At 32.0% G+C, this 22810-nt stretch overlaps 1 protein-coding gene across 2 annotated transcripts in view; it reads left to right on the forward strand.

Moving 5' to 3' along the window:
- The window catches only part of LOC149903359 (uncharacterized), a 71472-nt gene extending 54137 nt beyond the window's left edge, over positions 1-17335 (forward strand). For both annotated transcript variants that reach the window (XM_090108614.1, XM_090108615.1), the window contains exons 8-9: positions 15376-15563; positions 15762-17335. In XM_090108614.1, the coding sequence (XP_089964740.1) occupies positions 15376-15563; positions 15762-15975 (402 nt within the window). In that variant the 3' untranslated portion in view covers positions 15976-17335. The remainder of the gene's footprint in view (positions 1-15375; positions 15564-15761) is intronic.
- Positions 17336-22810: the final 5475 nt, after the last annotated feature.

Here is a 22810-nt window from a genome sequence, read left to right on the forward strand (position 1 = left end):
TTTTCACGGTAACCACTCTGATGCGTACAATGAATGCTTAAATATAAAAATGGTGTTAAGTTCAAATTGTTAGTGTATCCCGAAGTTTTATACTCTGATCACGTTGGGGATCTCTGATGTGATGTGATTTGCTCGGAACCGGTTATTGTAAAACAAACGAATGAACAAGAATTTTACCAACTGGACTGTTTCTCGTTATATTTAAAGTAATTTAGATATCACAGTACACATTTAAGCATAATAACTGTATTTGTCCACAAATGAAAAATCTTCCAACAAATGAATGTCTTGTCAAACTGAATATTATGTACATTCATTTTCATACCTACATATTAGCTTTTATCCTAATACCCCAGCCACACTATGCTACTCGTCCTGCTACTCGTGCTGCTCCTCGTCCTGCTCATCGCGCTGCCGCTCGCCTCGATATTGCCGTCTGGCCACACACTGCTCTACTCGCGCGATTAATCGCGACGCTCTTCACTAGGGATGGGTCGTCGACGTATTTTTCATCAACGAGACTAGATAGTTAAATGTCGTTCATCAACTAGTCATTCAACTAGTTAAAATCTTCGACTAGTCCATGTGTAAAATAAATAACTATTATTAAATAAATTCTTAAAACAATAAATTCTAATCTCAATAAAACAATTAATAAATATTTATGCTTTCTTACAAAAATTATACTCCCTAAAAAAAGTATTACTAAAAAACTTATTATCGTTTGTTTTTATAGTTTAAATTCAAAACATTGGTCTTGTAAACCAAAAATATTTTTTTTAAAAAACTTCAAAGAAAAGAATTTATTCTTATCAATAAGACTGTTTAGCCGTTGAATTCAACTAGTGCATTGGTGAGCGATGGACTAGTCGAATCGTTGAGTGTACATATAGACGGTTAATTTAACTAGTCCGTTGATTCCATGACGCCCATCCCTAATTCGCACTCGTATTGCCGGTCCTTTGACTCGCGCGCAAAAGCCGACAGCAGTGAGCAGGACGATGAGCACGACGAGTGGCATGACGAGTAACGTGGCCACACTACGTCCCTGCCTACTTCCCTCGTCACTTCCCATACCACTCGTCGAGTCGTGTGGCTGGGGCATAATAAACACCCGACTGTTTAGCTACACATAAAGTACACAGTTTGACTTTCACACACAAAACTATTTTTTCATGTTCTTCTGCTTTCCTTATTAATTATCTTAAAAAAAAACATATTCCTATTTACATGCATCATCCCACTAAACATCTATTACAGTACTTTTTATTTTAAAGCATTTAATAAATCTCGTTTAGCATTAAGCCATGAAGCAGTAAAGATAAATTGAGATCACATATAAACGAAATTAACTATGATGATAAGAATAATGGTCTATCTAAATCAATTAGTATTCGTAATTAATGTGATTTCACTCAAATATAAAGCTTTATAAAAGGGCTTTTATTCTAAGAGATTTAATAAAAAGGTCACTGTCTAAAAGTCTCTTGATATATCTATTAATTACGCTATTATGGGTAATAGGACCTTCTTACAAAGAAAATAATATACGCTTATGGGTTGTGTCTTAGGGCGTATTCAGAAAGAAAGCTTGAAACTTATAAGCGCTTATCGGCGCTTGTCATGTTCATATATTTTCCTGTCAGTGCTGGTAACCCGCGCAGGAAAATATATGAACATGACAAGCGCCGATAAGCGCTTATAAGTTTCAAGCTTTCTTTCTGAATACGCCCTTAGAGTATGACAATACAATTTAAACAGATTGGTTAGGGAGCCAGGTGCAAATTTGGTTAACTATTTCCTCTCAAGAGATAATTCGTCAGACGCATGAGAGTATAGTATTATAAAGCCTCGTGAACGTTAGCTGGCGCTCGGTTGGGGGGGTGAGCGGTTGTAGCCTCCCACGCACATAGGAAAAAAAATACATTCATTCATTCATTTCCTCTCAGCTAAAAATTTGTCAAATTGTAGCTAACCCAATATCTCAACGAAAAAAAATAGTCAGCTGGTTACAACATGGTGTATTATACGTCAGCTGGTGTCTCGAACATGAAAGTTAAATTTAAAGAAAAATTTATTTTCCGTTATTTCCTCTCAAACAAAAATTTACCTGATGATAGCTTATATGTAACTGTGGATAAATATATATGTCAGCTGGCTGTATCTTGGTGGAAAAACCGTCAGCTGATACGGGAGGCTACAACCGCTCTTCCCCCCAACCGAGCTCCAGCTGACGTTCACGAGGCTTCATAATACTATACTTTGATGCATTTTACTAATTACCGCTTGAGAGGAACTTGGTCATAAAATCTGCTGCTGGCTCCCGGACCAATTTGTTTTTAAGAATGGTTCATGAAGATAGTAATTATTAAAATTCATAGTAGCGAATGCGTTCAGTAATTGTTTATTTGCATCGATAACTTGCATCTCAATAGGTTAAGTGTGACAATAAAACATACAAAGATTGTATAGACTCATTGAAACTTTCATATTAATAGTAATTTCATTTACTACAGCTAGGTTATATGAACCGATATAACTGTGTTTAACAAAGAATTCCATTCGTTTCATTCGTCCCTCGATGTCAATCGTCACGATACTAGAAACGAAATTGGCCCAATTTCGCCCGCAGTGAAAAGCATTGATTGGATATGGCCAGCGGATCGAACTATGACATTTATCTAAATGGCATCATGTTATCTTGCTTGTAATCTTGGAAGACTTTAATAATGACTTAAATTAATGGAATGAGTATAGAGCTTTTTAATTTAAAAAATGGAAAGTCACTAGTTAATTTAAGTTTCATTCACCCGCTTTACTTGAAATAGAATAACCAACTTTTTAAACGTAGAAAAAGGATTGAATTGAAAAAGTGAAGTAAAATAAATCATATTAGGTAGGTAAGGTCATATACCCATGCATATGAGATGTCAAAATAAGCTCCTCTTAATAGAGAGAAATGTAGAAATTAGAATATTTCAAAATGAACAAGAAGAGTGATCATGATAGATCTTCTGACTACTATTTAACTTCAAAGATACATACGAAGTTACGCAGTAGATATATCTAAACGTGTGTTAAGTCGGATGGAACGGGAGATCCGTCACTTTGAAGGAAATTCCTACAAGTGATCGACAGTTTTAGTTATTCCGAGCGCGAGCATGTTCTAATAGACCAACTTCGTCATATACGACTTTGCCTTTGACAGTGAATCAATACAGAATGTAGTGACTAATCGTGGAATGTTCACTTATAATACCACAAGAGCTTCAAAATTATCGGGTATTTTCCGATAGGTTCGTTGCAAACAAATGAAGGAGTCAAGTTTTTAGTCAATGTTAAAAAATCACGAGCGCGAAGCGCGAGTGATTTTTCCTGAAAAACTTGACGACTTTATTTGTTTGCAGGGAACCTTGAGGGAAATGCCAGATAATTTTGAAGCTCGTGTGGTATTCGGGAGATTATTTTTCCGTCCCAAATGTCGGCCAATAATTTCACAATTGAATTGAACCTGTCAGTTTGACGTCAACGACCAGAGAAAATTTTCAAAAAATTATCAGTATAATACCATGTAGGTTGTATCACGTGAAGTCGAATGGTGCAATTCTATTGGTTGATATTTGGGTCGGAAAAATAATCAATGTAAATTACAATATATTACACACGACATTACAGCACATCGATACACATTATTATCCTCATATTTCCATCTGTTGTTATAAAAAGGTATCAAATTTAATTCTTCGGCAAATTCAAAAAACAAGCTCGTTATCAAGCTGAGTTACAAAGCAATAATATTATATCAAAGAAACACGTACGTTTTACCACCTGAAAGCCTATTCAAGCGTGTTCCCAACACCCATTAGTGAGGATTTTATGGTATCGTATTTTTTGTTGGACTTCGTAAATTTTCCAAAGGATTTCACCTAAACATGCCTGCGAATGTTTTATTACAGCGTATTAACTAAGACCCAAATATTTTTTTATCTTTTAACCCAATATTTCAGTTTATTTCATTTCTTCGCATCTGTTTCGTAGTTGTGAAGGATTGGCAATGTAAAGTGAAATATTCGAAGATGTTTACATTTTATCCTTTGGTATTTATATTAGAAAATGTAGAGAAATTTAGTTTGTGTGTGCAGGGGTTGATCCAGTAGGGAATAAACTTATTCTACTAGTTCTATAGTATCCAGTCAGTTATCTATACTATATTTTAATATAATAAAGCTTACCTAAGAGTTTGTTTGTTTGAATGCGCTAATCTCAGGAACTACTGATCCTATTTGAAAAATTATTTCTGTGTTAGATAGCCCATTTATCGAGGCGGACTAAAGGCTATCATCACGCTAAGATCAACAGGAGCGGAGCACTGTGGGTAAAATCGCGGGGCACGGCTAGTATGTAATAAAATTCATAACACGTACTCTCTCATCAAATGAGATGCAATTTGATTCATCACTTCGAAAGCAATTAACAGATGTTTAGATCACGTGACGTCGAACACTATAAATTATAATAGAGCTTACATATTAATGTTGTGTTGATAATTTATACACAAAAACCTTTATACACTACCTACATTTTTGGGTATTTTTTTTATATACAAATATAAAGAACTTGTTATTTTCAGCTGATAGTCTCCATTGAGTTAGACATTTTTAGCGTAAAAGGGTACAGGTCTAAGTAAGGTTAGAATACGTCACATTATACTATACCAAAATAAAGAAAGTCAAAAAGTGAAAATAAAACGTGAAATAAAAATGAAGTCGCGAGCGAGTGATGGCACGAAAAGGGTCGGTTTTGAAATATTCAAGCAAAGTTATAAGCTGTAAATCTGTTTTGCTATTTTTTATACTAGCTGCGCCCTGCGGTCTTACCCGCAGTACTTCGTCCTGTTGATATTATAATATAGCCTTTCTCGATAATCTGTTTAACACTGAAATAATTTTTCAAATCGGACTAGTAATTCCTGACATTAGCGCGTTCAAACAAACAAACAAACTATTCAGCTTTATAATATAGGTATATATAGTGATACTATGAACTATGTTTAGTGCTAATTTGTCCCCATTTCTGTCCAATAAGATGACGGTTTTATAAGTTTTTTTATGATCTCGATTAGGTAATCAGGCGTGACATCAATTGACCTAAAAACTACTTTTTACCTCCCGCTCCAACGGGTTTAATAATTCTTTTATCTGTAATCTCTATTTTTATAAATATATTTTCATAAGGTTGTTGTTAAAAGTTAATTTTAACTATGTATTGAAACATTAAGGCTCAGTATAAAATATAAACGTAATTCAGTCTTATTTAATATTTGAAATTTCAAATTACTAACCTTAATACCTTTTTAAAATAATTATGCAATGATATCATTAACTTTTGTGTACTTGAAGTTATAAAAACACGTTATATCTATTAAATAAATATTGTGTAATACAAATAATGGGTTTCATGATATCAGCAAAACACTCGCTTTTAAAATAATATTTGAACAACGTTTTATTGAGAATGAAAACTACACAACAAACAAAACGGAATGTTGAAATTTTATGTATTATTGAAGTACAAAGGCTTTTTGAATATTAAACCGTGATATTTTATGTTAAAAATCTAACGTCAAAGACAGGAATACAATAAGATTGTATAAGTCGTTCTGAATTGTTAAATACAAAGTACACTATAATTCATTTGTTTGTTATTTGTCTATAGAAATAATTTATGAAAGTTAAGATCATATAGAACTTTAAGGAATATCTATGAAAAAATGCCTTTTCGGGAGCGTGGGTGAGAATCCTTGGCACAAGCTTTTACCTTTTATACTGTAAGCCGATGTATTATAATCTTTAGGTATAATCATAATACATTCAAGCTAAAAATACTAGATAATATCTTAAATTTTCTTCCACACTATTCTACATCCACCATAATTATTGTGGAATTCAAATGAATCGACTAATCAACTATAATCGAATAGAAATATATATTTTTACGAACTGAGCTTAATAAAAATACGATTCTGAAACTTATGATTTCTTACATTTTATTCATTTCAACCTACACCCATTATTCCATCGTTCGTCCTTATGTATATTAAATACTAAGGACTTGCTTTCTAACATCCAATTATAGTTTAGAGGTAGAGCGAGTTTAAAGTCAACATGATTAAGAGAAGTTAACTAATATTAATATTAGTTATACATTCACATAGGTATACAGAAAAGATAATTTCATATCATTTCACTGATCGATTTCATGTCAAGTGCTCAAGTTGATGTTCAACCTTTTTTGCAGACTGAGCACTTGAAAAAAGCACCTGTTACAGGTTAACTGCGATTTCTGAGATAAATTTGCTTTTAAAATCCTACGTTTTTCTTTGACTCTATCAGAGGTCGAAACCATGACCACGCGGTTATAATAAGGCTAACAAAGAAGGCGGTCGTATGAACATAAACGTAATATTATTAAGTACAATTCAGTCATTGTTTTAGTAGTTTTTCCTATCAATTTGATTTATTATTAAGTAACTCTATTAGATCTCTACAAATATAGATTCGTTTTTAATAATTTATGCTGATAGCATTTTTTTGTTATTTATTTTTGTCACATGTAGCGAACATAAGAACATTCATAAAAACTTACTCGTAAGATAACGCAACCAACCCATAATATAATCAGGAAACATTTTTCCCGCTCAAGATAAGTTGGTTGCACGCTCCATTATCATGTAATCATTTTACCTCGATTAACACAAGATTCAATCGGACTGCGTCTCTTTGATTATGTCAAGCTAACTAGATTATGTTCCAGGCCTTCACTATCAAGATTATTATCAACGGTCTGGCTGAGGGAGACGCTATAGATGGTCTGCTAATTCTCTTGCAACGTAATACAGCGTGTATTGTGAAGGGGAAGTGAAAGATAAATATTTTTTAAATTCAATTGTGTTGCTAGTGTATTATTAGTCTTGGGAATTTCATTGTTGCTTGCAGTACATGAAGGAAGATAGATTCTTATAGGAAAATCCTAATTTTTCAGTAGGTTTCGTGCGCCTTTAAAGTTTAACTAGATACCAACCCGGGTTTTTAGACTCTTATGATTACGATAACGACATAAACTGCTATTACGATATTAATAAATAATTTTATTCTTATTAACTTACAATTAAAATCCCTTTGTTTTCGATCGTCTGTGGGTAACATTGCAAATTAAAAATATACGAAGAACTTTTTTGTGATGAAGTACGTACCTTTTAATGCGTGACTGCAGTTATTTCAATTGGTAGGTAATTATTTTCTTAACTTTATTTTATTGCTGTTCCACAATAAATTAACTAATTTATAAGAATTTCCTAACCTTTAGGTAATCTTTACGTTAAATGACAGGTAATCCTGTTTCATAAAGCAGCTCTTACCAACAAAATGTCAACTAATGTAACGTTATGTTTTTTGCGTGATAGTTTTTTATTATTTTCGAACACTTTAACGTTAAATCCATACTAATATTATAAATGTGAAAGTAACTCTGTCTGTCTGTCTGTTACTCAATCACGCCTAAACTACTGAACCAATTTTCATGAAATTTGGTATGGAGATATTTTGATACCCGAGAAAGGACATAGGCTACTTTATATCCCGGGAAAATGACGCAATCCCGGAAATCCCACGGGAAGGGGAACTATGCGGGTTTTTCTTAGACTGCGCGGGCGAAGCCGCGGGCGGAAACCTAGTTAGTAATAATTCATAATTTGGGGATGTTTTATGTAAAAAAGAAATAAAATATGATATTATGACAAATCTGTTAAAAAATGGAGATATATTTTGGTAGGTACCTATAGCCGTTATAGTACCTTGGTGTTTCAATACATTGATTTGACTTTTATTATATAAGTACTGAAGGCACACATTACGACATTAAGAAATATAATCGGTATTCGATTAGTATTTGTCTTTGATATTGATTTTATATGATTATAATATTCTATTATCGAGATTAAATTAACGTTGGTTGATGATAATTGCAAGTGCACACTATAGCCTATCTTGTACAAACAAAAATACACTTTGTATGAAGTGTAACAACATAATAACATTTTCTCTATCATCACATACAGACGCATTTCCTCTAATAAAGTAACATAATATCTCACCAAAAATTATTCATCTGCTTGAGCTCTCATTTACGTTCATTAAATATAATATTCTTAGACAGATTACTTCCTTTATTCACTCGTTCCGGATTTAACTTTTAACACAGTTTAAATTAGATCTCGCTTAAAACATTTAATAAAGAAGTTGGCTTATTTTATAAATATTAGAATTAGATAGATAATTATTATGAGTACATACATAATCTAGACGACTTTTTTTATTTAACTTTATATATACTTAAGGATCGTAAAAATAAACTTAGTGAGCGGAAAAAATTGTTTCCTTATTTTTATAAGTAGGTAACGTTTAAAATCCATACAAAAGTATATAAAAAACTAAAACATTTCCCATGTCGCGAAGGGTTAGAACGATAAATCTAATTCAGGCTCTAATGAACAGAGTTATCTCTTCATTCGCAATTTTTTATAGCAAATTTCGTTTCGTTCCTTTCGTTGATTAAATTGTAACTTATTCAATTCTTTTAAATTACGTTATTTAGCTACATTATTTTCATTCTACGTTTCAACCGACTTCAAAAATCTCAATTCAATGGTATTTTTTGTTTGTTACCTCGTAACTTTCGTCTGGGTGATCCGATTTTGATGATTCTTTTTTATTAAAAAGCCTTTCGTTTGGTTCTATTAAAATTTTGTCCAGTTCTGCCCATGTTAAGACTGTTAAGTTGTTATTATGTTGTTATTAAATAACAAAAATAAATTCTATAGAAGAATCGAGTATGTAGGCACATCTATAACTAAAATATGAGTAAATTATTAAATGATTACGTGTATGTGCATCCACACGCCATCCATTCATTATCAGTGTAATCTATAGTTAAGCATCACATATTCATTTGTAGTATTTTCAATCAAGGCTTTACCGAAATAGGGAACATTTCGCTCGATATATCCATTGTTTACTTTGCTGTTAATGTTGATTTAATATTAAGTAATATGGTAGTGTGTATTGCGTCTTATGTGTAATATTAGGGATTTTATCGGTAAGCTATTGACATTATTTAGGGCTGATTTTTCAATCCTTGGTTAAAACTTATTCGTCGAATAATGTATAAAACTACCATTTTAAAAACGTATTCTAATTGCCCGTATTTGACAGTTTACGTGACATTTTAATATTATCGTGTAATACTTTATTGGACGGATAAGTTTTATCCAAGCATTGTAAAATCGGCCCTTAATTATATTATTGACCAATAATATAATTAAATTAAGAATGATACCGTATTTGAAAATATGTTTACTATTTTGGGATGTTTATAAGTTGTAAGAACGACGACATTCTAAGTTTAGTGGTATCAGTATTAACACGAGGAAGTTTAAGACTTGACTACTCGTGAAATAACAGTGATAATAGTACTTATATGTACAAGAAGTATAACATACATTTCTACTACTGCTTTGACGTTTATTAGTACAAAAATCGAAAAATATATGAAAGAAACATGTGTACGAAACAAAAAGAAATTAATTAAACACGAAACAAACTCCAAGAGCATGCACGTGAAAATGAAGTTGACTCATTAAAAATAACGACTGGATTAATGATAAAAAATAATGATCGAAAATCATTAAAAATGGTATCATACAAAAAAGTTATACGTACACTTAATCTGAAACCATTACTAGAGTACTATAATATTATACTATACTAGCTGCACTCCGCGGTTTCACCCGCGTGGCGTGGTGATATAGGTACGTGTCTATAGCCTTCCTCGATGAATGGGCTATCTAACACCGAAAAATTTTTTCAAATCGAACCAGTAGTTCCTGATTAGCACGTTCAAACAAACAAACTCCTCAGCTTTATAATATTAGTATATAGATAGTCTCTAAGTATGGATTTATTCAATTGAGAATTTCGTAGTCTAGGATAACAAGGGCTTACCTTTTAGTCGCTTGTCTTTATTCATCATATTGTCTATATAATTATTAAGTTTCGTTAGTTTGTAGTTTGTACGTATAAACTTTCAACTATAGGAAATTGTTATATCGAAAAGCTTTTAGCGACATGTCATGTCATAAGTGGCTGTTATCTATAGTATTAGATAAAATGTGATTATTATACATTGTGATTAACTCAGGTACTTCTGACGTCAATATATATTTTATTGATGTATTATTACAGCTTTGAATATGTTCGATGGTTTATATAATAATTTGAAAACTTTTATTATTACTTCTATAGTTATTTAGAAGTTATTGTTTTTAGTATCGTATCGATCTTTGTTATTATCGTGTGCAGATTTTTATAAATCGTTAAGTAGGTAGCTAGGTACCTATACTTAATCCGTCGTGACTGGATTAAATATAAATAAGATTAGGCAATTAATTGAGGCTATTATAGTAGGATAAGAAGCCTGTAAACCAGGTTTGGAAGTGTACTCTAAGCTCTAAATTAGGTAGATAAACACCGTAATTTTCTACGATCATATTCATCATGATAAACATACACATCACTCTAGTCATTGTAAAGATCATCACATTTCTCAGGTTCTTAAAAGATTTGATTAATAAATTGGGGATATTAATTTGATCCAAATCTGACAGATTTCAGATTCGTATTCCAGTTCCTAAAATACAAAACAAAACAAACACATAAATTTACGTCTCGTATTTTGATATTTACTGTTATGACACATGGGCTATCTAAACCAAATAGGTACCGATGGGCTATCTAAACCAAATATGTACCAATATAGGTACCGATGGAAGGTCTAATTTATTATCCAGATGATCCAAATTATCAAGCACTTATTATTATTGGGTCACATATCCATTACGCTCATAAAACTCATATATCGTACATTGACGCAACCAGATCACATCAATCATGAATCACCATCGTTATCTGAACAAAAATAATGCAGTGCAAACAGCGGCTGTTCAAAAAAATTGGTGCAGATTCTAAATTAATGCGTTGCTCAAGTGGTGTGGTGCGCAGGACGTGTGCTGTCTCCTGGACCGTTGCTTCCAATACCCCCGTCGGAGCGCGCGCGACTGCGGCTGCCAGTTTGCACTGCTACACGCGGCGCCCGATGACCATAACCAGGGCAGCTAGCGGAGCCCTGCCCGCGCTAGGGCGCGGGCTTGTCCCCTCTGCAAATGCCGGTGCGCCGGTTGCGATCACCAAGTAAGCTCAAACTCGCTTACTAGTGACTGTGCCAATGCTATCACGCACGCTCAAACACGTTTTTTTGCACAGGGTTGTATCAGCGGTTGATAGACTGAGACGCGGCATCGCGTGATCTCCGGCACGCACCTTTGAAAGTTTGGAACTGTGATTGTTATTTATGATACGCACTAATGGAAGTTTTGTAGCACATCGAACTTTTTGGCACGTTTTAAATGCGATATTTACTTTTATGTGTTGTGATAAGGTGTTATAGGATCATTTGTAAGTCTTATTGGAAAGTTTTTAACTTTATCAAAGGTATATATGATTACCGACCATGAGAGTGTAATAAATTGATTCAATCCATTTCTTTTATGCCGTCGATAATTACTTTTAATCCATTAACAATCGTGAACTCCACGTGTTTCTTTTGCTACCAATGATCTCGCTGAAAGTATAATTAAAATATATTATTTGTTTTTGATAGTCGTTATAAATGATTTTCATTCACTTAACCTTATTTAAGCAGAACGAAGGGGGTTGATTGTAGAAAAGCATAATATCGAGCAAAGTAAGCATAATAGGAGAAACCACGGTTCAATTTGGAATTCCAATCCGTATAAGCAAACAGGAAACTTTATTGACTACACAGACGGTTTAAAATTAATCGCTGACTTTAAAAGTATGTTAAAAGTGTGGCGTGCAAAACGTAATTATGCATCGTAGTTAGCGTTAAGTGGAAAATGCATTTAGCGCTATGTATCATGCTTTTGTCGCAGTAAATTAAATTTACATGCAAGACCTTCGTTACCTTTTTTCTAAGTATTTATGACGCAATTTAAACAGATTAAAACTGGTTTGAACACTTCCTTGTTGCACAATATGACTTTAAAAATTGTCTAATATTGAATAACAGTTTTAAAATGAATTAAAATTAGTAGCAGTTTTAGTAACAGACGTGAAAAATAAAGCTCATAATTGTAGCATAAAATAAAACGTTATATACTTTTTAAATAATTGTAGACTATCACCTTCATCAACGTTTTCCATATAAAACTATTTGTAAATGAAATATTACGTCATGTTGTAATTTGTAGACAGCTGTTAGTGGATTATATGTGAATTTAATGTTCTATGGGTCAAAGCCTATTTGGCTAATAGCACCGTCCAAGGTCTAATATAAGCTATAAAACGTTGGATATTAGGAATTTTCAGCTGAGATTAGTAAATGTAGACATGTCCTGTTTGGGCACAATTTTTATGACTTATTATCCTTATTTACTCAAAGTAAATACCTTGTATAAATATTTAATGCATATAAAATTAAAGTCAATTTTCATGAAGGTATGTAGAGTGTAGGTCCCTATGTGATAAAGTTTACTATAATTTAACACAGGAAGAAGAAGAAAATATCAGTCAATAATAACACCTGTATTTTTATTTACTCGATTAACCCTAAATTATTTTATTGCGACATAATAAAATTGTTTCCAATACAGAAATGAAATCCTAATTTCCAAAATTGTCTTGAGGGGCGACTTTATCGGCATTAATCCAGCCATTCAATTTATTTGAGTAATTTCGTATTTCAATTACCACCTTCAAACTATAGGTATTATTCAAGATTAAATTTGGAGATTGTTTTCCTATCATTTGACTGCGTAGTACGAAGATACGAAGCCAAATATACTAATAATTTATTCATCAAATGTCGTGTGATTACAAAGACCTTAACCTCCTGAGACCCAGGATTTTTTTTTATTTCTTTTTTAATAAAAATTAGCTATACCTGTTCTAATGCAATTATAGATATTAAAAAAAATGGTAAAAAAAATCTTTCGTGGAAAACTTGGATTTTCTTTATGTCATGTATATATTACAAGGGGTCCCAGTTCCAAGTGAAATAAGTTTATGAAAATGAAGAAAAACTACATATTTTTTTAGTTATTATATATTTTTAAACTTGAATCTAAATATTTATTATTCTATCCATTGTTCTGTGTCTATTTTTTCTACCTTGATTCAAAAATAGGTATTTTTAAGGGTGAGAAACGACCAGTTCCAGTATTTTGCACAGGCGCGGCGGTGTATTTATACTGTCTCGTCCACCCCTAGGTCTTATTTCTAATCCATCCTCTCGGTCAGCCTCCTCTTATGCTTGGTCCACGTCATGTGCGTCCCCGAGATGGTCTTCCAACAACTGAAGATGACATACATAGTGACGATTCTGTTCTGAAATGACTCCTACTCATTGGACGAATGGAAGAAGAATCATTTTCTGGTATTTTGGCGGCTTCATCGGTATCATTTGGGGGATTATCTTCATCTCAAACATTTATTTATTCAATTAGACTTCTTCTAAAAGCAATTTTGAATCGTCACAACAGTATTAACATTTACCACCGATTCGGAAAGCAGTATCTATGGAGAAGAACCGGCAAGAAACTCCATAGGTCCATCATATAGGTCAATATTTGACTCATCCAGGTGTTGGTAGATCTCAGTATCTTATAATCCTTGAAAATTATAATAAAATCTGAAACATAAACTAAAGAATGTCATATAGGTAATACATGGGACCCTAGTAACCAATACCAATTTGGCAAGAATTGAGACCAAATGTGTTACCAGTATGACATAAAAGAAAACATGCATATTTTTCACAAGTTTTAGATTTATCTTACAAAATAACTATTGCGGTTGCAGAAATAATATCTATTATCATTAGATATACAAAGATATACTGCAATATACGAATGGTTCCACTAGAAATGTAAGATTACTGACCACGTGTTATCCGTCGCACAGCCACCGTCAACTTCGAAATGAGAATACTTCAAATCAATGGCACCTATAAAACCAAAAACCGTTTAGTATAGTGGAAGACATACCACTACATCGATTTGAGGTATTATTCCCGCATATACGCAAAAGATGGCGTTGAAATATTTTTTTATTGTTTATGTAATATATATATGACCGCAGGCCCCAGGAGGTTAAAACATCTGTCGAGCGTAATTATTTCAATTATTAAACGTGTTGATTCAAACTTGTATTGTAAATTATATCTTAATGTGAAGGAAATTAAATTCGTAATACAGATAAATTATATCATAGCCTGTAATATCTTCTAAACACTAAGAACATAGGCAAATTAAAAACTAATACATTCATGCATTTCATGCTATTTGAAAATATCTAGCTTTTACGACAAGAAAACATAATTTCGAAACTTTTGTATGTTGGACAGCGTTGAATTTACTTTTAAAAATTTCTAAAATATATGAAATACTCCCTAAGTGCTTAAACTATAAATAAAATTTATAGCGCATAAGACACAAACTTAAATCCTTAACTCATAAAACGTTAACGATGCATGACCGCCATATTGTAAAGTTTTGATGATAATGTTACAACTTGTTCTAAACTTATATATTGTAAGAACAATTGTATCTAACACGACGCTTATTTATGAATGCTTATAATAATAAGGAACAATATTCATTCGACCATATTGTTTTTATTACAAGATAATAATTATAACTACGTTTGGCTTGGCTAATACGATTTTTGCACAATGTTTTTTACACAGAATCTGAAGTCACTGGTTTGGGTTTTATTGCATCCTCATCCTTGCACTGCCATCTTCATGGTTTAAACATTATCATATTATGAAAATCCGTAAGTCAGTAAGTCATTTTTTATGGAGATAATTTGGTATTATAAATCAGTTTGTATTGAAAATTGAACACGTATTTATTACACAAAACTCATTGTTTCGTATATTCATGCATTTTTGTAATGTCGATTCTGAGGCATTAATCGTTATTAAAATAATATCAATACATACAAAGTAGACTTTTTTATGACTCAGTCTTTGAAGTTATAGAAACGTATTATTTCTGTAACAATAAGGTTATTAGAGTAATGCAATGTGAATCGTTAAGAGAATATAGAAGGACATAAGTAAGATGCTTAATATTTTCATTCACTCATAGGTGACACCTGTGTGACACAAACATCAAACCAACGTAAAAACGGTTCTTTAGTCTTGTGACGTCATTCTCATCTCATTTCTTTCTCTCCCTAGCACATGCGGTGGTCACACACGCACACACAGAGTCTGGAGTGTGAAGAGCGTCTGTTAGCGCGCTGTAACCGGCCACGTGTGAATTCCGCCATCTTCTTTTCCGCGGAACCATCCGGCTTTGGTGCCTTTGATCCCGGCGAGTTTCTGCGACGACACGGCTCGCAATCGAAGCTGTGTAGGAAAGCAAGGTATATGTTATAATAAAACTACCTATATTATGTATTAATACGTGGTCTAGACTCTAGATTGTTGCTTTGAAAATAAAGCAATTAATGATTTTTAGAAAGCACCTCAAATGATGATGAAATATCTCTAGTATAAGCTTCCTCTTAATTTTAATTCTAGGGCGGAATGTTTAAATAATCACACAATTTACTTTGTTATAGATCTGCCGACAATATACCTCTTACAAGTATGAGTGATTCATCAGAAAGACTGTGCAAAGCGAAAGCACCTAGGGAAGAAACGATAAGCGAAGAAGGAAAGTCAGACGACAGCGGTAGTGTTGAAACCGTTAAGCATTTTGGCTTACCTATTCTGTCAGTGTCAGGCCCGTCCCCTCCAGATGAAGACTACGATCAGATAGATGAGTATCTGTAGCATTTCCATACAAACTTCCAGCTTAAATATGTGCTGGAGAAAATGAGGCCAACATGGCCAAGTCCCGCACAAAGCCCTATTCCGTTTGAATAGGACATCGTCATGGCACTGAACGACGACTATATAAGACTATGCAGTGGTTTCTTATTAATATTTGAACGGTGTTCTAGAACATTTTGTTTGCAAAATGAACTTGTGCTTGTGGACTAAAATGTGTGTCTTGCTACGGGACCATAGTTAAGCAGTGTGTTTTTTCAAGTGTAACTTTTATTACTCTACATACAATTTAGATTATAAGAATGGATAATCAAAGTTTTAAATTCACTTTATTAGGATGTAAGAAGTGCACAATAAATTCATTTAATAAATATTTCACAGTGCCACTAATAAATATCGTCATTCTTGTAAAATTAAAACATAATTGTATTACTTAATGTGTATAATTTGAATTTGCTGTGTAGGGTTTTTTACCAATTTAGAAATATATGCATTTACTTTCATTACTTAGACATTAGATAAGTTATTTTATATGCTGTAATCCAAGATTATATCACTCGTCTTTAAGAATTTATCTGTGTATCAATATAAAGTCATATATATACCTTAGAAGAATAGGATTGATGATTTGAAGGTTGAACTTTGGTCCAATGAATTATGTATTATCTGCACACAAGGTGTTTTAGATCGTAAGGTTTTGAAGATGCGTTAGGAAATAACCATCGAAATATCCTTTTTGTAGCGAGAAGCCTAAGTAAATATCCATTCGGAATAAATTATTATAAAGTCAATTAAAGTCTTGTAGTATACTTCTCTGAAGGTAAGACTATGGCTCTAACTATACTGTATGTATAATTTAAGTAGCATAATTATAAATATTTCAAATCAATGAATCGGTACTGGTGTTTAGGGACCAGATGGAAGGGTAGGAAAGGTAACGTTTAACCAAAATGGAACGAAATTTACCTGATAATATATTAAACAATAGGTACCACTTTTTAAATTTAAGACTTATTATTCCCTCCACTATTTTTAGATATGACGCGAATTTAGTAATTCGTGTACTTGCATATTTATACTTCAGTCATACTTCCTTTGTTTCGATCACTTCAATTTAGAAGTTGCGTTGAGATGTATTTTTTATTTACTGGACTTTTATTATCTGGTACTCTAAGTCTGGTACTATTTAATATTCTAGATTTCTTTTTATCTTGAATTAATATTTAAATATCTCGTATTATTTGAGAATCGTGTGAATAGTTCGGTCTAATGGCATTTTTAGTGTGGCTATTTTATTTATATTAAATAATAACTGTAGTAAACTTAGCAATAGATATATTTTGTTTAAAGCTCTAAATATATTATTTTTTACTTTTAGATAATTATAGTTTGGTTTATATTTGCGTGATGTGTATAAAGTGTGTCTTATGTAAGTTATTAATGGAAAACTTAAGCTCTATTATAATAATATATTATCAATGTATCGTTTATTTAATCAATTAATATACAACTAGATTTCTCGATGTATAGTAGATGTTATCTTGTGCCAATCTTAACATTACTATCTCCGTGTCATAAATGTGAGGGTTTCTAATATTTGACTGGATTGGTATGTAACTACCTTCATTTTGGTACTTACTAAAGATCTTTGAGGATGTCTGTTATAATTAACAACTCCATACATTTATTATAGGTTAAAAAAAGAATGTACGTAGCTTTTACAACATAGATTGTGCGTTTATTTATTATCTATAGGTATCTAGTGTACATATCTACACTTATGCTCATAGCTATTGTAAAATATCTAACTCGAAATTAATTGTAATATTATTATTTACATACGACGTCTATTTACTATCACGATGAAATAAAATATTCGAAAAATATTGATTGCATTTTACTTTATTCCTCGTAAATCGTAATTATAACTCATTAATCCATACTAATATTATTATAAATGCGAAAGTAACTCTGTCTGTCTGTCTGTTACTCAATCACGCCTTAACTACTGAACCAATTTGCATGAAATTTGGTATAGAGATATTTTGATACCCGAGAAAGGACATAGGATAGGTTTTATCCCGGAAATCCTACCGGAACGGGTTTTTCTTTGAAAACGCGGGCGAAGCCGCGGGCGGAAAGCTAGTACTACATAATACATTGTTGGTCTAGTAGTTAAGGAAAATATTAAATATTAATTACGATATAAAAGACTGGGACATTATACAAAAACTATCACAACTATCATAATAAAAACTACTGAATCAAGAAACGAACATAAACCTTTCCTTCATACAAATATACGTAAAACGTTGTAATCGTTACAATTTGAAACGCTGGAAAGAGTTTTCCATTACAACATAGTTAAACATTCAAGTTTGGCCTTTTAACGTATTTGTTCGACTATTTGTAGCCAATAGGCTTTCCTGTACGTATGTTTTATTAGTCCGTTAATAGTTAATCGGTATTGATTGTTTTTCAGCCTTCGATTCGAAATGTTTTCTATTGCGACGAATGTGTGAACAGCTACTACGTAGTATGAGTAATTGGGGACTGTTATTGTGAAATATTGTTGTTTTTTTTGGTATAAATGTATTATAATGAAATGAAAATGAGATAGAAAGTGTTTGGTTTGTGTAAGATAGTAGGTATGAGAAATAAATAATGAAATAGAGCAATCAACGTAAATAATAATTATTCAATGTACACGGTAAAATTAACATTAGAAAGTAAAGATTATATTAAATAAAGAATATTATTCCTTTTACTTCAGACATGAATAAAATAAAATGAAATGCCAAATGTTGCTAAGCGTAAAACTCGAGAATGGCTCTATCAATTCAGCATTATTTTTCTAATTAAAATACATGTTATGTATAAACTTAAATTCATATTAAAAAGCCTATATTAAGATAAAAATATTCCCATGAAGCTATTTTATTCGATCAAAAGGCGATTATCATCTTCATATTTTACTAATCTACGTGCAAATGACGACGTCCAACCGCCTATAGAATGGACAGACCACAAATTTCCTGTTCGGAAATAAAGTTGGGCAGAACGGAATGTTCCTATAATATAACTCATTTTCGATAGCGTATGGTAAACCGAGTCAATATTACAGTGTGGTTTCGGTGAATACAATATTGCTCAGAATATGGACGTTTTGTATGAATAAAAGATGTTACATGTAAAGTTTTGCAGTTAAATGGTTTATAGATATTTCAATGCAATAATATGTAATGTTTTCCATCGTATTTGCCGTAAAACTTAAATTCTATTTATTATTTTAATGACTTCTTATAAAAGCACTTTTAATTATTAAAAATGCTTGCGGCCAAATTTGACTGGCAACCTAGTCGATACATTTTCTCCTTATTATAAATATACATAAAATTTGGTTTTAGCAAAAAAACTATGAACGCACCCTTGAACGCACTAATCCTGCGGTGGGATCTTAGACTATACGTATACGTTACTTCAAAGTTGCAGAGTAATATTAATAAATGTTTCAATTAAATATACACGCTAGTGTTTACCAAACTGTCACCTATATTGTGTCTTCAAAAAGCAGAGATTGTATGCTGCATCATAAATCATAGCTCGCCGGAGAGGTGCCGCATATCTACGTGCCTATAAATCTTCAATAAATATTTATGTTCGTATTTATTGCCTGTGAAATTATTGGCTTTTGAGATACCTATAAATTTTGCTAAACGTTTGATTGTATTTTATATTATGAGCGTGGTAGGTACACATGTTAGTTAAATCGTGATTAATATCAATAAGCATGCCGTATTTTTAGTTGCAACTACTAAAATAAATTCACAAAATATTTCTTTTTGTTCTTAATACACAACGACAATTGAGTACCTAACTAGGTGAATTTTATGATAGTACTAGATTTACGCCCGCGGCTTCACCCGCGATTTCAAAGAAAAAGTCGCATAGTTCCCGTTCCCGTGGGATTTCCTGATACAACCTATCCTATGTGTTAATCCAAGTTACCCTCTATATGTGTGCTAAATTTCATTGTAATCGGTTCAGTAGTATTTGCGTGAAAGAGTAACAAACACACACACATCCTCACAAACTTTCGCATTTATAATATTAGTAGGATAACGATGCTCAAATTAAATCAGTTACCTGAATTTTAACATAATATTTTATCAGCCCTAGGATATCGTTCAAGAGAAAGTTTAAAAATAATTTAAGTTTTAGTGACTGTTCAGAACTTTTAGGGTTTTCGATCAATATTATATTTCTTTAATGTATAAAGCGTAAATCCTTTATTGATATTTTTCCTTAAATAAAGTAATAACAAGAGTTTTCGTGGGGAAAGTCTCTTGTAAAGAAGCCAAATCATAGCCTTGAATATTATAGACACAAAAACGAACTATCCTATTTCATGTTTGTTTAAAATTGATACAAATTTCCGCCAAAACTTAATGAGTGGTGTAGCTGTTGTAATGAATATAAAGAAGCAAAGTTTACGGTAAAAATAACCTTATTTAAATATGAAAAATGAAGATAATCAGCGTATTATATCGCTTCGTTGTAATATTAAATCAAATCGTAGTTTAACCAACAAGGCACGAAGCCTTGGCCTTTGATATTCCACTATAAATGTTTGAAATTACAATAGTTCATTAGCATACTCGCGATGGTAGATAAACACAATATAACATTGTAAATATTCTCTAATATCAAGATAGCGTAGGTATACTTGTGGGTGGTTTAGTTCGATTTAGTTTGACATCTTCGTAGACTTAAACCTTTGTAGACAGCCGAAAGAGGAGTGGTAAATCAATCTTGTCTTGGTTTTGTAATTTATTTGTAGTGTTTAAGACGTTTACGCGATGTAGGTGTTCTGCATAATGTTGAATATAACTTCACTTAAACTAATTTGATTCGATAAGTTGTTGGTAAAGTAAACTAAAACATAAAGCAGGATATTAATGCTTCAAATACTATAAAATACAAATCCCGTGTTCAATATAATAAAAATCTACTAGCTAACAACTTGACAACTTGAGGGAATCGTTTTTACTTTTTAGTAAAACATAATAATACATATTCACAAATAAAGGTTTTCTTCGTGCCTATTATTTCGATCAAATGTGCTATTTAAATCTAGTCAGCCGTTGTAGAGATTCAGAAATGTATGCTCGAATGGATGCTCGAGATTACTATAATAAAAATAATTTCTTTCTTTTTGCGCACTTAATAAAAAAATAGAAGCACCATAATGTTGTGGGTATAATAATCAGTATAAAATATATGTAATAATATTCATACCAGTAATTTAACCCATACTAATCTCCAATTCTCGTAAAAGGCTTACAAAAGGTATGTACAAAATCATTAATTAATCTGAACGACGAACGAACAACCTGTAGACAAAAACGTAATTTTATAATTAAAATTATTTTAATATTTATCTTATTATTTGTCAGAACAATTTGGAAAATAATAGCTAAAATTTGATCATGAGGCGAGATTTGAACCCGCTTCCTTGCACATTAGCCTTCAACGTCATTTGTACGAATATTAATCGTGTTCATTTATTTACAAGCGATACCTTTCCCTTCATTTAAAAATCCATATTTTATAGATATATGACTATAATGATCACCCTTTTACCTTTAGAAATTACACGATAGCAATTTAAAATGCACGCTTGACCACGCTAGTTGTGTGTGTATCATTGTAGCAATGTAATAATTATGTCAAAGTAACATCTTATTAGTTCGATCCATTGCCCATTTTTGCACTTGATTAATATCAAGCTAATTTTCCGTGAGTAGCTTTATTTTGATGAGACGCCCAATAATTTCTTGTACGAAACTCTCGATTGTGGTAGCTTACAGAGGTAACAAGGATAAAATGTTTTGATTTGGTGGTTCTCAAATATTTATTACTAACCGAATTTTTTTTTTGTTCAATCTCAAGATAATTATCTAAATTATTCGAAAAAATATTTGTCCTACAAAATCTATGGTTTGATCAAAGAGTCCCCTCTTTCCAATGTGTATCGATAACGAGGTCATCATAATGATTACTAACCAGCAGATTTTTTTGTTTTCACTTAGATATAATTCAACAGAGATATTGTACTACAAATTGCGTAATAAATACCTCTGTAAGCTACCACAATCGAGAGTTTCGTACAAGAAATTATTGGGTGTCTCATCAAAATAAAGCTACTCACGGAAAATTAGCTTGATAGTAATCAAGTGCAAAAATGGGCGATGGATCCTGAACTATATATATTTTTCAATTTTAACTTCAAGATATTATTGCTTGATGATTGATGAAGTTAGAAATTTATTTAATTCAATTTTTAATAGCAAAATGTAGTCTTATCAATGGTGGCGATCTCTTACAGGCAACGCGATAAAATTCTAGCTGTCCCTGATTTTTACCATTTTACGGAAGCGATACTTTACTCCTTTTATTTCTAATCTCAATAAAATTTCATCAACGTTAGTTCAGTGTAAATGTCACATCGATAAAAAATTACTGAACTTTGTACTTGGCCCTTAATGATAGTATCTTTCTATTCTATGTAAATAAATAAACGAATTAAGACCTTTTGCTCGACCATAACAATAACAACGCATCATTAACTATTGGAAATGTCATAGAGTAATGCCCTGTGCCTTTTTATAAAATTGGTCTAAATTTATCTATACCTATAGAATAAAATCGTAGGAAAGTCAAAACTAGACACAACATATTTTTTAAAAGAATACTTGGGGCGTGATCTACAATCGATATCAAAGCCTAAAATAATATAGTTTTTAGAATTTTTGTCTGTTTGTCTGTATGTATGTCC

The sequence above is a fragment of the Colias eurytheme genome, chromosome 13, assembly GCF_061535395.1.
Source record: "Colias eurytheme isolate Ceu_HAF_F1 chromosome 13, ilColEury1 Martin Lab GWU primary, whole genome shotgun sequence".
In the NCBI taxonomy this organism is placed as follows: domain Eukaryota; kingdom Metazoa; phylum Arthropoda; class Insecta; order Lepidoptera; family Pieridae; genus Colias; species Colias eurytheme.